Raw genomic sequence first — 14,167 nt, 5'->3', positions numbered from 1 at the left:
CATGGCCAGTCAGTCGCCACTGTCCTTTGTGCTTTGCTTTGCTTCGCTTCTCTTTTGACCGAATCTTGACCACCCCCCTCCAACCAATCGTTGCTTCTGTTCTGTGCTCTGCTCACACAGTCACAGCTCTCTCTCTCTCTCCTGTCAGGGAGGCGTCAGCCAGCCTTCACCTCACTTCCTCAGCTCCTGGAAAAGTCAGTTCGCTACGTATTGGTACAGAAAAACACTATATTATCGTTGATAATACGAATCAAACGAACAAGGGCCATGTTTAGTTCGACCGAATTTGCGCCGACAAAATTACTGTAGCTACACTGTACATTTTGTTTTTATTTGGTAATAATTGTTCAATCGTTGACTAATTAGGCTCAAAACGTTCGTCTCGCAAAGTACAACCAAACTGTGCAATTAGTTTTTTTATTTCGTCAACATTTAGTACTCCATACATGTACCGCAAGTTTGATGTGACGAAGAATCTTCTTTTTGTATAATGCCAAATTCAGAAATTTGGGGAACTAAACATGGCCAAGGTGTACAACTACTCCTGCTCCTGGTTCTACTTTGAGTAATTGATGAAATCTCAAGTTTAACCAAACGTATGTCCTCTGGTTCATTTGAAGAAGCCGGTAATGGGAAGCTAGTTTTTCCTTTGTCTGATTCATAGTTCATTTCTAAAAAAATAGAGGGAAAAATACACCTTCTCAGGGCCTGTTTGGCAGGGCTCTGGCTTATCTGAAAATGGCTCCAGCTCTGGCTCCTCTGAAGGAGCAGCTCCTCTGGAGGAGCTGAAGCCGTTCTGAAAAACGTTTGGTAAAACGGCTCCTTCGCACTAGACGACGTGAATCCACAGCAAGGAGCCGTGTGAAACTCGTTTTTGAGGCTTCTCCTGCACAGGCAAAAAATGACTCCGGCTCTTGACCGGCTCCCCATGCAGAGCCCTTTTCTCAAAACAGGCGTTTAGCACAGCTACTGCAGGAGCCAGAGCTGAAGCCCCTACAGAAGCCCTGCCAAAGAGGCTCTTAGTACAGTGTAGGATATTCCTTAGAAGTCAGCAATTTTATAAGAAAAAACCTTTTCAGATGAGACCCAAATATTGTATATAAAAAAGGCACTAGTAGGTTATCAAATCTCAAATTTAATTAAATATTGTAAAAATGCTAATATTTATTATATTAATAAATATTATTACATTAACCATGTAACGTATTTTTTTATGCTATTCAGAGATATAAACATTGATTTTTTTATATAAATGTAGTTAAATTTGAAATTAATTGCCAGAAATATGACCATCCGCGTCAAGTCAAAGACTTGAACTCCGGTGGATAGTTTTAAAAAAACCCAAATAGTCAAACTACCGTGAATAAGGCTGGACGAAAAACTCGAAGCTCGTTAGCTCGCTCGGCTCGTGGCTGGCTCGACTCGGCTCGGCTCGGCTCGTTATGATAATGAGCCGAGCCGAGCCAAGATTTTAGCTCGTTAGCTATAACGAGCCAACTCGAGCCAGCTCGTGAGCCGCTCGCGAGCTAAACGAGCCAAGCTTCCAGGAAAAAAAGTATCAAAACTTGTATTAGTTTTTGTATTACTTCATGTCTTGCACTTTACAATTGACTGGTAACTGGTCTAGACCCTATAAATTGACTGGTAACTGGTCTAGATGCATTTCTTTTGTATTATTATTATTCTCAAACTTTAGATAAATGCAAATATTATATTTTGTGTATTTTTTATATCTGGCTCGCGAGCTTAACGAGCCAGCTCGAGCTTTTAACGAGCCGAGCCGAGCTGGCTTTCTGGCTCGTTAGGATAACGAGCCGAGCCGGCTCGTTATCCAGGGCTAACCGTGAAGTTAATATTTTTGAGAAAATAGACAATCTGCAAAACACGAGCAATCAAAAAAAAAAGATACAACCAAATAATCATCCATTCTAAAATAAGTGTACTTATAGACTTTTTTGAAGGAATCAGTGTTACTTAGAAATATTAAAAATCATTTCAGCATTTAATGATTGTAATTCGGAAATAGAGAAAGCAAAAAAAAAAAAATATTAGAACTAGGCGGACTATACTTAGAAGTGCATTTATTTTAGGATAAATTTAAAGTGCTAGAAGTGTATTTAATTTGGCACGTAGGGAGGGAGTACACACAAAAGAGAGAGATGACACATTTGGTTTTATATAAAAAGAAAAATAAGCAAGGTAAGGGAAAATGCCAAAAAGGAAAACGGAAAAGAAACAAGTGACTCCACCTGTCCACCCGCTTCCTCATAAGGACGGAGGGAAGAAACGAGGCCGCAACTCCGCGCGAGCAACAGCCAACCAGCCACCTCACGTTGCGACCTGCGAGATCCACCTACGCCCGCCCGCGATCGCCCACGCCCGGAATAGGCAGTGGCAGCAGCAGCCAGCCAGCCAGCTAGCCGCGCCCCGCCATCGTGGGAGGAGGCCCATGCCGCGGGGGCAGCAGGGGGCAGGGTAGAATGGGCAACGTCACGTCGTCGGTGGCGGCGCGGCTGGCCTTCTTCCCGCCGGAGCCGGCGACGTACGGCATCGAGGTCCAGGACGGCGCCGGCTCCCTGCTGCGGATGACGGGGGTGTCGCCGGACGCGGGCGTCGAGGTGCGCGCGCTGCCCACCAGGGCCGGCACGCGCGTCGTCTCCGCCTTCTGGCGCCACCCCGCCGCGCGGCTCACGCTGCTCTACTCCCACGGCAACGCCGCCGACCTCGGCCAGATGCTCGGCCTCTTCCTCGAGCTCCGCGCGCACCTCCGCGTCAACATCATGAGGTCGTTGAGCTCACAAACATACGCCCCTCCATTGCTTCTGCTGCTCGATCGGTTCCTAAGTTTTTTGTTTCCCCACTAATATTACTTCTACGCGAGTAGATTTGGATGCCTGTTCGTTGTTTGTACACCATCCAATTACGAAGATACGTACATTTATTTTGATCAATATAGGGCATGTTGCTTTTATTCCTAAGGGGAGTTCAATTGGATGGATTATCTTCTTTGTTTGCCACGAGTCAGCCAGTTGCTAACTGATTGTGAGGAGATCTGATTTTGTCCGTGTTATTGAACAATCGGTTCAATTGAATGAGCTATAAAAAATCAATCTGTGAACTCATGTAGTCATGTGCTCTTGTTTAATTTTCCTTTTCCTGAATAGTTCGGTCAGAGCTGCAAGCCTGCACAAGTACAGCTTTAGTGTCTCCGTTGTTTTCTGCATGGCAGTTATAAGCTGTCGTGATCTCCTTTACCACGAATCCGAGGCTAGAATAACAAGTATTGCTTGGAGAAGGCATGTGGAATCCCATGTCTTATGAACAGTTCCAATTATTGTACTCGTACATTGTTTCACAAGTCTTTGTTCTGTTGCTGATGAATGCTGCACCGGGTCCTGGTGTACCTCTGCCGTTCTTGCCTGTAGAAATTTCAGTTAGTTACCGGCCACAACTCTGACACAAGATCAGAATTTGTATGCCCGAATTGTGCCCTAATTATGTTGTATATATGCAAAACTGCGAATCAGGATCAATTTCGTGCCTCTTATCGGACTCTGTAAAAATTGAGAGTTGCAGAGTAAAGCAGAAGAGCACCATGTCCTTTCTTCTTGTTCTAGACCATTGTTTCTGCCCAGCCAAATAAAACCACCAGGATATCTGCTAATTTTGCATCAAGTCCAAGTTTCACTGGCAGTTGGATGTATAACTTTCTAGTGATCTATTCAATACCTACTGTTTGACTTTAGGAACAGAAGTTTTTCCACACCAGAAAAGTTTCCATCTGGATTTGATTGAATGCTAACTTTTCTTTAGAACAATAGAAAAAACTATTATGTTGAATTACTTCCCGACATTTTCATTCAATAATTGTTACATTGACTAAAGCTGTTTCCTCTGTTTTCTTTTCAGCTATGATTATTCAGGCTATGGTGCCTCTACAGGAAAAGTAAGTCTCTAAAATCTCAAGTGATTTCAAGGGTAGAAATGTTGTTCTCTTGTTGCTTGAATTTGACGTTAAGTTGTCCCGGATTAAATTGTCAGTTTGTCCGGACGTATGGTCACCAATTATTTTTTCCCCTTGAACAATCACCAATTCCTTTTTCTCTTGAGATCAAGATGTCTCCTGTATATGATTGTGCCACATTGTTAGGGATGACTCCTACTAGCAACTGTTAGATTGGACAGAACAGGAAAGGGGCGCTCCGCTCCTATTCCTATCACCCTAGGTATCTTCCAGCATTCGATTATCTTTGCCTCATGTCAAATGATACTTTCTCCTCACCAAATTGAAGCGTGAGCTTAGCATCTTTCACATCGATGACAGCCCCTGCAGTAGCTAGAAAGGGTCTCCCCAAAATAATAGGCTCGCTCTTATCCTCCATCTCCAAGACAACAAAATCAATAAGGAAGGTAATCGATTGACGAGACCCACCGGAACTTCAACTTTCAGTCTATCCTTTTAGCGTAATCAATCCTATGTTCTTCAATAGATCTATGGGCACCCTTAGCCTCATCAAGGTCAGGACTTTGGCAAATATCTGGTTAGCCTCTTTCAATTTTCACCTACACCATCAATACTCCCCAAGGAAGGGGGGAACGGCTGACCATTGCTTTCTTGATCTAGACCATGATGGCACCTTTGTTCTGGTAGCCATACTTTTTACAAAGTTTTTAAACTAAGGGACCATCAGCTTAGGTAATCATGCCTACTCAAGAACTTGCTCGGACTGTGAACAATAATGTTGCATGTGTGCTTGTTCCCATAAGTCGCACATAGATTTATGAACTAACGAACACTTCGATTTAGAAAATAATAAATGATGGTAGGCACGTTCCTGTCTATGTACTGTGCACCTAGCTGTATCTGCTTTCCAGGTTGTAAGTAATGCAGACTAACTGAGTTCCCTTTGTGGTCTAACACAGCCATCAGAGTACAACACATACAATGACATAGAGGCTGTTTATGATTGCTTAAAAAAGGAGTATGGGATAGAAGAAGAGGATTTAATCCTGTATGGGCAATCGGTTGGAAGTGGACCAACATTGCATTTGGCCTCACGTTTGCAAAAGTTAAGAGGGGTTGTCCTTCACAGTGGTATACTCTCTGGCATACGGGTTCTGTATCCAGTGAAAGTGACACTTTGGTTCGACATCTTCAAGGTATGTTTCATGTTTGCACCATAATTCGATAATTCCCCTTCTGCTCCAGAACAGCGTTTACTTTGTTATCCAAATCTGGCTAACTTTCATATATTTTACAGAACATCGACAAAATAAAGCAGGTTGACTGCCCTGTGTTAGTCATACATGTGAGTGGGCTTTTAACCTCGTTTTCTTAATCTAAAGTCATCTAATTTTTTCCTTCACTGTGATTGCCTTGCTAGTTTCTGTATTGCTATTGTCGAGATGCATCATATACAAGTTTATGATTTTGTTCCCTTTAAAACAAATTAGGAAAATCTGTAGCCACAAATATCTGACTAATCTGTCTCTCAGCAACTTATTGACCTCTAGCATTTCTTGTACGTATATTGGTGTGTCATGACTCTCGGATCAGTCAGGAACTATATATGTATGCTAATCCTTCAGATTGATCTATGGCTAGACAACTTTGTGTAATCCTTCAGATTTTCTTTTTGACCTTTTTTGTCTCTTGACACTCTGTTTGTATCCTTGCACCATTTAACCTTAATAAATTTTCAGTAGGGGTTTCAACCCCTCCTGTTCCATAAAAAATCTATATATGCATGCCTCTATGATCCCTATTCTGAACCACGATCCACTCAATCCATTTCCCAAGTACTATATTTTCAAACGCGCATTGCTGAACAATGACTCGTGCCTCATGCATGAACTAATTAACGAACGACCCAACAAGTCACGAGATCAAAAGTTGTCAGATTCTGAATTACCACCACCCAAGTAGTTTCTACTGTTTGTACTATCTTGATTGACTTTGTGAACCGTATATCCATATGGCAGGGCACAGCCGATGACATAGTGGACTTCACTCACGGCAAGCGCCTGTGGGAGCTTGCCAAGGAGAAGTACGAGCCGCTGTGGATCAAAGGCGGTGGCCACTGCAACCTGGAGACGTACCCGGAGTACATCAGGCACCTGCGCAAGTTCATAAACGCCATGGAGAAGCTGGCCAAGGACAGCAGGGCGGCCCAGGCGCCGACGTCGTCGAGCATGGCGGGCGAAGTAAGACACACCAAGTGCTTGAGATTCGGGAAGAGATGAGGTCTCGGCCGTCTTTAGCTGCGTACGCCCAGTCACTAACCCTGCTATCGCATTGCTGCTGCTCGTGTCGGGTGCAAGTCGAAGCGATAGCACAAGTCGTCAATGAGGAAGGCAGGCAGGCGGATGGATGGGGTTTCCTGTCGAGTTTTACGTGCTCTGCAGATGCCGACGACCTGGGAAGGAAATGCAGTGCAGCAGCAGCAGCCCTAGTTCATGTATGATGCGTGTGAGTTGAGTTCAGACTTCAGAGTAGACAGACAGACCTGTGGCTGCTGCAGTGTGCCGTGCTGGAGATCAGGACTGGAGACCACGGATTAGCCTGTTCGTAGCTTCTTTTCTTTTTTTTTCGCTACCTGTATTGTAGTCACTGTGCAAAAGAATTCGTTCTGATTGATTGATTGTTGCAACAAAGTGAAGTGCGCTGTGACTTGTGAGGGAGTCTGTAGCTGACGAGAGAGAGACTACCTGACGAGTGACGACCATCATGGATTCATGTCCATGTCCTTGTCCCTCGGTTTGAGTACGTACAGCCGCAGTCAGAGACGGGCTGCGCTGGGGCGGGCCGGGGCCCAGAAAGCAAGCCCAGCTGCGTCCTGACCCCATCTCGCGCGCGCCCGTGGGCCGTGATGAAAGAAAGCGTCGTTGGGCTGCCATGGTCGGGCCATGCACTCGCGCCGCTGAGCCGGGGGACCTGGTCGCTGGTGAGAGGAAGGGAATGACTTGTCTCTGACTCTCCTGGTGCTGCTCGAGCTCGATCTCTCTCCGCATGCAGACGGCGACGCAGATCTCCATGCTTGCGTGCAGACTTGCAGTTGCAGGGGGGCAGCAGGCACGAGGCTGCAGCTTCTGCTAGCCAGCAGCCAGATAGCACGGCCGGGGGTCCCATGTGCAATGCAACCTGTGCATCAGTGCATGCATGCATGCAGTATACATGCTCCTGTACCTGTATGCATGCATACCTGTGCATCAGTATGGGCGTGATTGGTTGCGGAGCGAACCTCGAGCCAGGATGGCTAGGTTGTGCAGGATAAAGAAGCCGGGTTGAGCTCGTGCAAGTGGTAGTGTTTAGTTGTCTTTGTTGTTGGTTTAGTACGAGATGAGGTCATGTTTGGTTGCACGCATGCATCAAAGTTTTTTTGTGTCTGACACATGGGCCCCTGTATCATGCGTGAATCAAGCCGTTCTGTATGGAGAGAAAAGTAAAAATGGAGAAGACGGATGCGTTCGTAATGAAAGAGGACAAATGAATGAAATGATACAGATGAAAGGTGCGAGCAGAGAAACCAAACACGACCGCAATGCACTGAGTTATACCGGATGGGCCTTGAAACGGCGTGAGTGGGGCAACCAATCACGCCCTTGGTGGCTGGTTCGGTGCTATTTGCATTTTGCCAGATGCTACCTCCTCTTTGTTGGCCTACCACTGTACCAGTCTGCAGTATATGCTACTGACGGTGTATTCTTTTATTAAAAAAATAAAACACGTTATATAATACATATATATAGATACTTATAGACGCACGCATGTATACATGCATATACATACCTTGCACGTCTCACTCTCTATAAACAGTTTTAAGAAATGAGCTAGCAGATTTTGAAACTTCTGCTAGCTGGCCAATCTGTGGGTGTCTGCACACCCACGATCGAACCAAATTTTCATCCTAGCAGTATGCTAGCTGGCGACGGCCACGTCTCCATGTAGTGCCCTGTGCCCTTATTCTAGCTATTTTGCTCTACCTTCGTCATGGACCAAATCCTAATGGGGTCTTTCCACTTTCATCAATAGGATATCATAGCATTTTTGTGATATGGTATGGCAAAAGCAGTAAAGAAGTTGAGAGATAATTAATTAAAATGATTCATTTACATATTAACAATGGCATGGCACGTGCACTTGCACTTGCACGGGCATAGGCTGTAGTAGCTAGTCTAGTGTGTGTGTGTGTATATATATATATATATATATATATATATATATATATATATATATATATATATATATAACAACTACTCTATAGCTGGCTGCAAAATAACTTATTCTGTAGCCACCTTGAGTTACTATATTTACTATGTTAATTTATGAGATTATAGTAACTCCTTACTAAGTGGTTTACTATAACGTTATGGTAAATATCCCTATGTGTTATAGTAACCCAACTATAGTAAATATATATTGACATTATCGTAAATTAGTATATAAAATTATGGTAAATGGAGGTGGCTACAGAATAACTTATTCTGTAGCTGGCTACTGAATAGCCTCTCCCTATATATATATATATATATATATATATATATATAGGGAGAGGCTATTCAGTAGCCGGCTACAAAATAAGTTATTCTGTAGCCACCTCCATTTACCATAATTTTATATACTAATTTACCATAATATAAATACATATTTACGATAGTTGGGTTACTATAACACATGGGGATATTTACCATAACGTTATATTAAACCACTTAGTAAGGAGTTACTATAATCTCGTAAAATAACATAGTAATTATCGTAACTCAAAGTGGCTACAGAATAAGTTATTCTGTAGCCAGCTACAGGATAGTAGTTCTATATATATATATATATATATATATATATATATATATATATATATATATATATATATATATATATATATATATCAGTGCATCACTCCTACTCCGTATGTTTTATTATACGCTACACGCGAGTACTAGCTAGCTAGGCGTTACGTATATGCTAGTATATCCATACATGCATGCATGGTACGTACGTATGAGCTAGCTAGGCGTTACGTATATGCTAGTATATCCATACATGCATGCATGATACGTACGTATGACAAAACCGCCTAATCTAATGTCTCTCAGAAGTACTTGTCTTTCATTAGACATTAAGTACTTAGGAGAGGACATTAAACTACGCAGTTCCATCGAGCACACCCCAAGAGAAAACTCGAAAATCCATATTTTTCCATCAGAATCATAGTAAGATAATACAGCTTACAATATTTTTAAGTCATTTCTTACCTCACTTTATTACAGTAACAGAATATTACCTCAATTGATTATAACAGCGGAATATAACAATGTTATTAGAGTTATAGAGGTAGCAAAGATTAATTTAATGACATGGTGGAGCAGTAACATAGTGGATATTTTTATACAAGGGATGCTAGCAGATTTTACATCTTTTCTTATAAAACCTTTAGTGAGGGTTATAAATAAACACTATGGTCGTAGCATGAAAGGAATCCTCTCTGAGCCCACCAGGAGGTTTTCACATACAAAAGTCAGCTCTATGTATTCTCCGGTCATATGCAACAGGGGAGAATAAAACCCTGAGTACTCGATTGTACTCAGCAAGACTTACCCGACGGAAGAAAAATAAAAGACTCTAAGAATATGCAAGGCTTATTTGGCTTGTGGGTTGTTGCATCTGCGGAAGCATTACTAAACGTGCGTTCTTATATTAATTTTTTTAGCAGTCATCATTAGTTCATTAACTATCCATTCTATTTAAGCTCATATGTTACTTTCAAGCAGGTGGTGAGTAATCAGAACTATTTTACCATTTTTCATATTCCAGTTCTTACTACTATGCTATACCATAGCCAAGTCATACCGTCTCACAGAAATGACGATTCGCAAATCAATATATCCCAGCTAAGTACCCCGAAACACACGCTCCGCTTGTACGCCAGGCACAAACAAGACCAACCCACTCCACTCCTATCAAGGGGTCTAGGTCCCCGTCTAAACTTGGACTATAATCTTCCACACTTGAGACCCGGTCTCAGTATGGTGCTTAGACCTCTACCTTTTCCCGCCTCCAATCAATCGGTCTGGAAAGAGCTAGAACCCACGACAAGAGCGTAATGAGCCTTCCCGCCCCCATAAGCAAGTATGTGCTCAGGATAATAAGTCTGTGACTTGACTACCATTCACAGCAACGGACGGTCCTCAATCGACACAGGCGGAACCAATGCAATCCGAGCCTCGCTCGATTGCCTAACCAAGTCCAAATCCAAAGCACAGTCCCGCCTGGTTTCCAATTATCATTCATATCTATTCCATGTGATAGTAATGCAATAACAACAATAATATCTTTCATGTCTCTCTCGAGTGACAGGTAATCACTCAACTTCTACCAGATCCTATAGCATAGCAATCTACACGATCCTAAAATACTAGTAGGACTCGTAGGATCAGGATATATATATATATATATATATATATATATATATATATATATATATATATATATATATATATATGCAAGTGGTTTTATTCAACTCTTAAAACTTGCTTAATGCACAAGCATAAAATAAAGTGCAGAATAATAGGGGTTATGCACCGGGGCTTGCCTGGGCAAGATATAACCAAATATTAGCATTCTATTAGTGACACGATCATCAAGGCACCATCTTTTTCGCTACTTCAGTCGACTCTATGATCCATCGTTGTTCCTATTATGATATACGTGGATGCAACGCAGAGACGCAATTAATTAACGGTAACCATAACTCTTAAATATACAATTACGCTCTGGAAGCTAACGAGCTAGCTTTAATGACTAACGTGTTGGTCTACGTATCCACGTCGTCAAATAAGCCTTTGTCTCTAGAAAAATATTTTAGTTCTGCAATCCCAAAGGTGTTTCGACATTTTATTGATTAAATATATATATTCGAACTAGGGCTCATTTAGCTACCTTAGCAAATTAATTATTATGGAGCTACAAAAATTACAGTGAGCACCTTATAATATTAGGAAGCTACTGTGAAATTTCTAGAATTAACACTATCACTAATTTATCACAAAAATTCCTTTAAGTTTATATCTTAACAATATTAAGCATCTCAAATTAATTAGATCACTTCTAAAAATATTATAAAACTATGTGAACAAAATGTACTAGCAGGTAGATCATGATTTTATGAACCTAACAAAATTTGTTTCATATTTTTCGGTTAACAACCCAATTTTATATTGAATTTATAAGTTTACCTTAAAAACTAAATTAGAAAATGCTTAGAAAAGGAAAAGAGCCAGTGGCCTCCCAGTAGCCCGGCGGCCCAGCGCGGAGTGTGGCCCATGCACGAGATGGCCCACGATGGGGAGCCCGCTTTGGCACTTTAGCAAATGAGCTCTCAGACTTTTCCCGAACCACGACTAGGTCCTAATACTATTTCTTCCCTTCTCTAATGAATTCACTTAGCCCCCTGGATTTTTCAAAATTTCCCCACGCGCATCACCGGTCATCCCGTGCACGGCGGCGCGGCGAGCGGTGGCACTGGATGTCCACGCCGACCACCAGGGGCTTGCGCGGCCCCATTTAGCGGGTCGGTCGCCATCTACGACTAAGCACGCTAAGATGGGTGGCGATTAGGGACTCGGAGGCATACTATCACGGGCTACAGCGGTGAGCGGCTAACCACGGCGATGGCGTGCTAGTTTCGACGAGCTAGAGCCGCCAGAGGACTAACGTGTGAGCATGAGAAACTTACAACGAGCTTGCCCATGATGACGGTTGAGGCAAGGAAAAGCTAAGGTGATCTAGCCACGTGCGCTCGGGCATGACCGTGACGCCCCGAGCTGGACACCAACATGTCACCACATCGCCAATGAGTTCCCTGGGCAAAACAGTGTGAGCACCGGATAGAGGGAGTCAAGGTGAGTTCAGGGTTACGACCAATTGAACTGTTACACTCCTATGGACCTTACCCCTAACCCTCTGGTCACGGCGACGCACATGACCGACGGCGAGGAGAAACCAAAATTGACCATTGATAGACCACGACTGGGCTTAATGAGAATATGACACCTAGCTAACTTGCTAAGCTACTCACCGGTGCGAGGAATTGGACTAGGAGGGCTTGAGCTGGTGATTAAGAAAGGGGAAGGGAGAGTGGTGCACTGCCACCGCCACGTCGTGGGAAGCGGCCCCAGCAGAGGTGGCCTGGCCATGACCTGACGAGGCATGACAGCACGGGGAAATGACCGTAGGAGCAAGGGATAGGCAACGCGTCGGTTAGTGCTTGGATGAAGTCATTGAAGGTGTGCCCGCGTGCGGCCACGCGCACGTAGCAGCACGGCGTCGCGATGTAATAAACTTCGTACGATGTCGAGCTCGGCTTGGTAGGTGGGTTGTGCGGCTGGGAACAACTACTACAGTGTTGGGTGAGCCATAGTGCGTAGGACAGCGCCACAAGAAGCGATGTGGCTCGAGACAAGGATGGTAGCGGGTAGGGTAGCCACGATGCAGGGCGGCAGCGGCTACCGAGGGGCGGGTGCCGAGGCCATCGGCCAGCAGCATGCGTCGTAGCCGAAGGTGGCCAAGCCATAGCCACGCCATAGCTAGGCAGAGGGCGGCCACCAATAGCCTGCCCATGCATGCACGTGGCCAGAGGTAGCCACGACACACACCGAACACGGTGACCATGCGCTCCTGGCCGAACGGCCAGACACGTGTTAAGTATGAATTTTAAAGCGTCAAAACCAACCGCTTAGAGCCTAATTGAGATAAAAACAAGAGTTCAAGATTCTAGTAGCCACTAAGGGCTTCTCATCCGAGCTACAAGCATGGTCGGAGAGTGAGCATCGAGGAAGATAAAGAGGTGCAAATAGGAGCTCATCGTGCTTAACGCCAGTTCACGACCGAAGCCCAAAACAAGATCGACAGCGCGTTCTAACAAAGTTAGGGCAATTTCTATGACGCCACAACTCCAACTCATCCGTGGACTTCACCAAGCTAAAGTGCTTACTTAGAAGCAACCAATAGTACAACAACATGAAACTAGTGTTTAAGTATTTTAGTTAGAACTTAAACGTGAAAATAGCATTGTCTACCACCCTTCCATACTTAGAAAAGTTAAGGGTTTTCAGTTGAGACTAAGTAGACATTATTTCTTTTGTCGCAATTTTTAATTGGTCTAAACCTTGTTAACTTCAACCAACCAATACTTTATGCAATTGTCCATACCTTATACTAACGCATAGGAGCAAAACATTTAAGCACTCTTTAATTATTTTGCTCAATATAATTCTCGAAAAATGGCATTTTAAACAATAGTTCAAGTGTTTGCCGACTTAACGAAAAGAACTAATCTTAACTTCAAATTTGATTTTTGAGCTCCCAAGAACACTAGTTAACAACATTTATTTTCACAATTTAAAGTTGCATCTTCAACTACACCACATGCTCGTCATCTTTACTTAAGTATTACACACAAGTTATATTTTATTTTTGTTTATATAAATTGTTTTTCATGCCAAACAATTAAAATGACTTATCCCATTTTTCTCGTTAGGATTTTCATTAGCACTTTTATGCACCACATAAGTTAACTTGGATATTTATTTGAGTCCACAAAAGCGAGTCACATAGGATTCGCTTATCATTTTATGTGCGTTATAAATTTTTAAAACTCGAAAACTTGTTTGGCTAATCTCTCTTGGACCTAAATCTTGATTCCTAGCAAGCTTGTAACACCAGGGGTGTCACAGTATGACATGATGGAACGTGGTTGCAGGGTCCCATACCATACGACTGTGAGCAAGAGCAAGTAGTAGAGTCGTAGAGGCCGGGATGGAGTACAAGTATGTAAGTGTGGACGTGTGGTAGTACTATTTGTATATATGCCGCCGCTGAATAATAATAATGATGTGTTATATAATAGCTAGTTTGACTATCAAGAATATGTATGTAAGAATGTAGAGAACAAATTTAGAGAGGAAGGAAATGAGTTGTTCTCTTTTCTCTTATCTTATTTCCAATACATAAGCTCTCCTATATATTGCTATACATGTGAGATGGAGTTACAAGAATTGATGCTAGGAGAGTTACACCATTGATGAAGTAGAAGGTTATAGCTTTGATGGTATAGGGGTTATGGACATCCACATTAATATTTCATAACACTCCCCCTTGGATGTCCATTAA

At 43.0% G+C, this 14,167-nt stretch overlaps 1 protein-coding gene across 1 annotated transcript; it reads left to right on the top strand.

Annotated features, from left to right (window-relative positions):
• The first annotated feature begins 2,275 nt into the window (after positions 1–2,275).
• On the top strand, positions 2,276–6,648 carry LOC136475088 (uncharacterized). Its single transcript, XM_066472639.1, has 5 exons — positions 2,276–2,785; positions 3,910–3,946; positions 4,924–5,160; positions 5,262–5,309; positions 5,983–6,648. The coding sequence occupies exons 1-5, from the start codon at positions 2,481–2,483 to the stop codon at positions 6,241–6,243; spliced, it is 888 nt and encodes a 295-aa protein (XP_066328736.1). The 5' UTR covers positions 2,276–2,480; the 3' UTR covers positions 6,244–6,648.
• The last annotated feature ends 7,519 nt before the right edge of the window (positions 6,649–14,167 follow it).

The sequence above is a fragment of the Miscanthus floridulus genome, chromosome 8 (assembly GCF_019320115.1).
Source record: "Miscanthus floridulus cultivar M001 chromosome 8, ASM1932011v1, whole genome shotgun sequence".
In the NCBI taxonomy this organism is placed as follows: domain Eukaryota; kingdom Viridiplantae; phylum Streptophyta; class Magnoliopsida; order Poales; family Poaceae; genus Miscanthus; species Miscanthus floridulus.
This window is presented reverse-complemented; position numbering and strand designations above follow the sequence as displayed.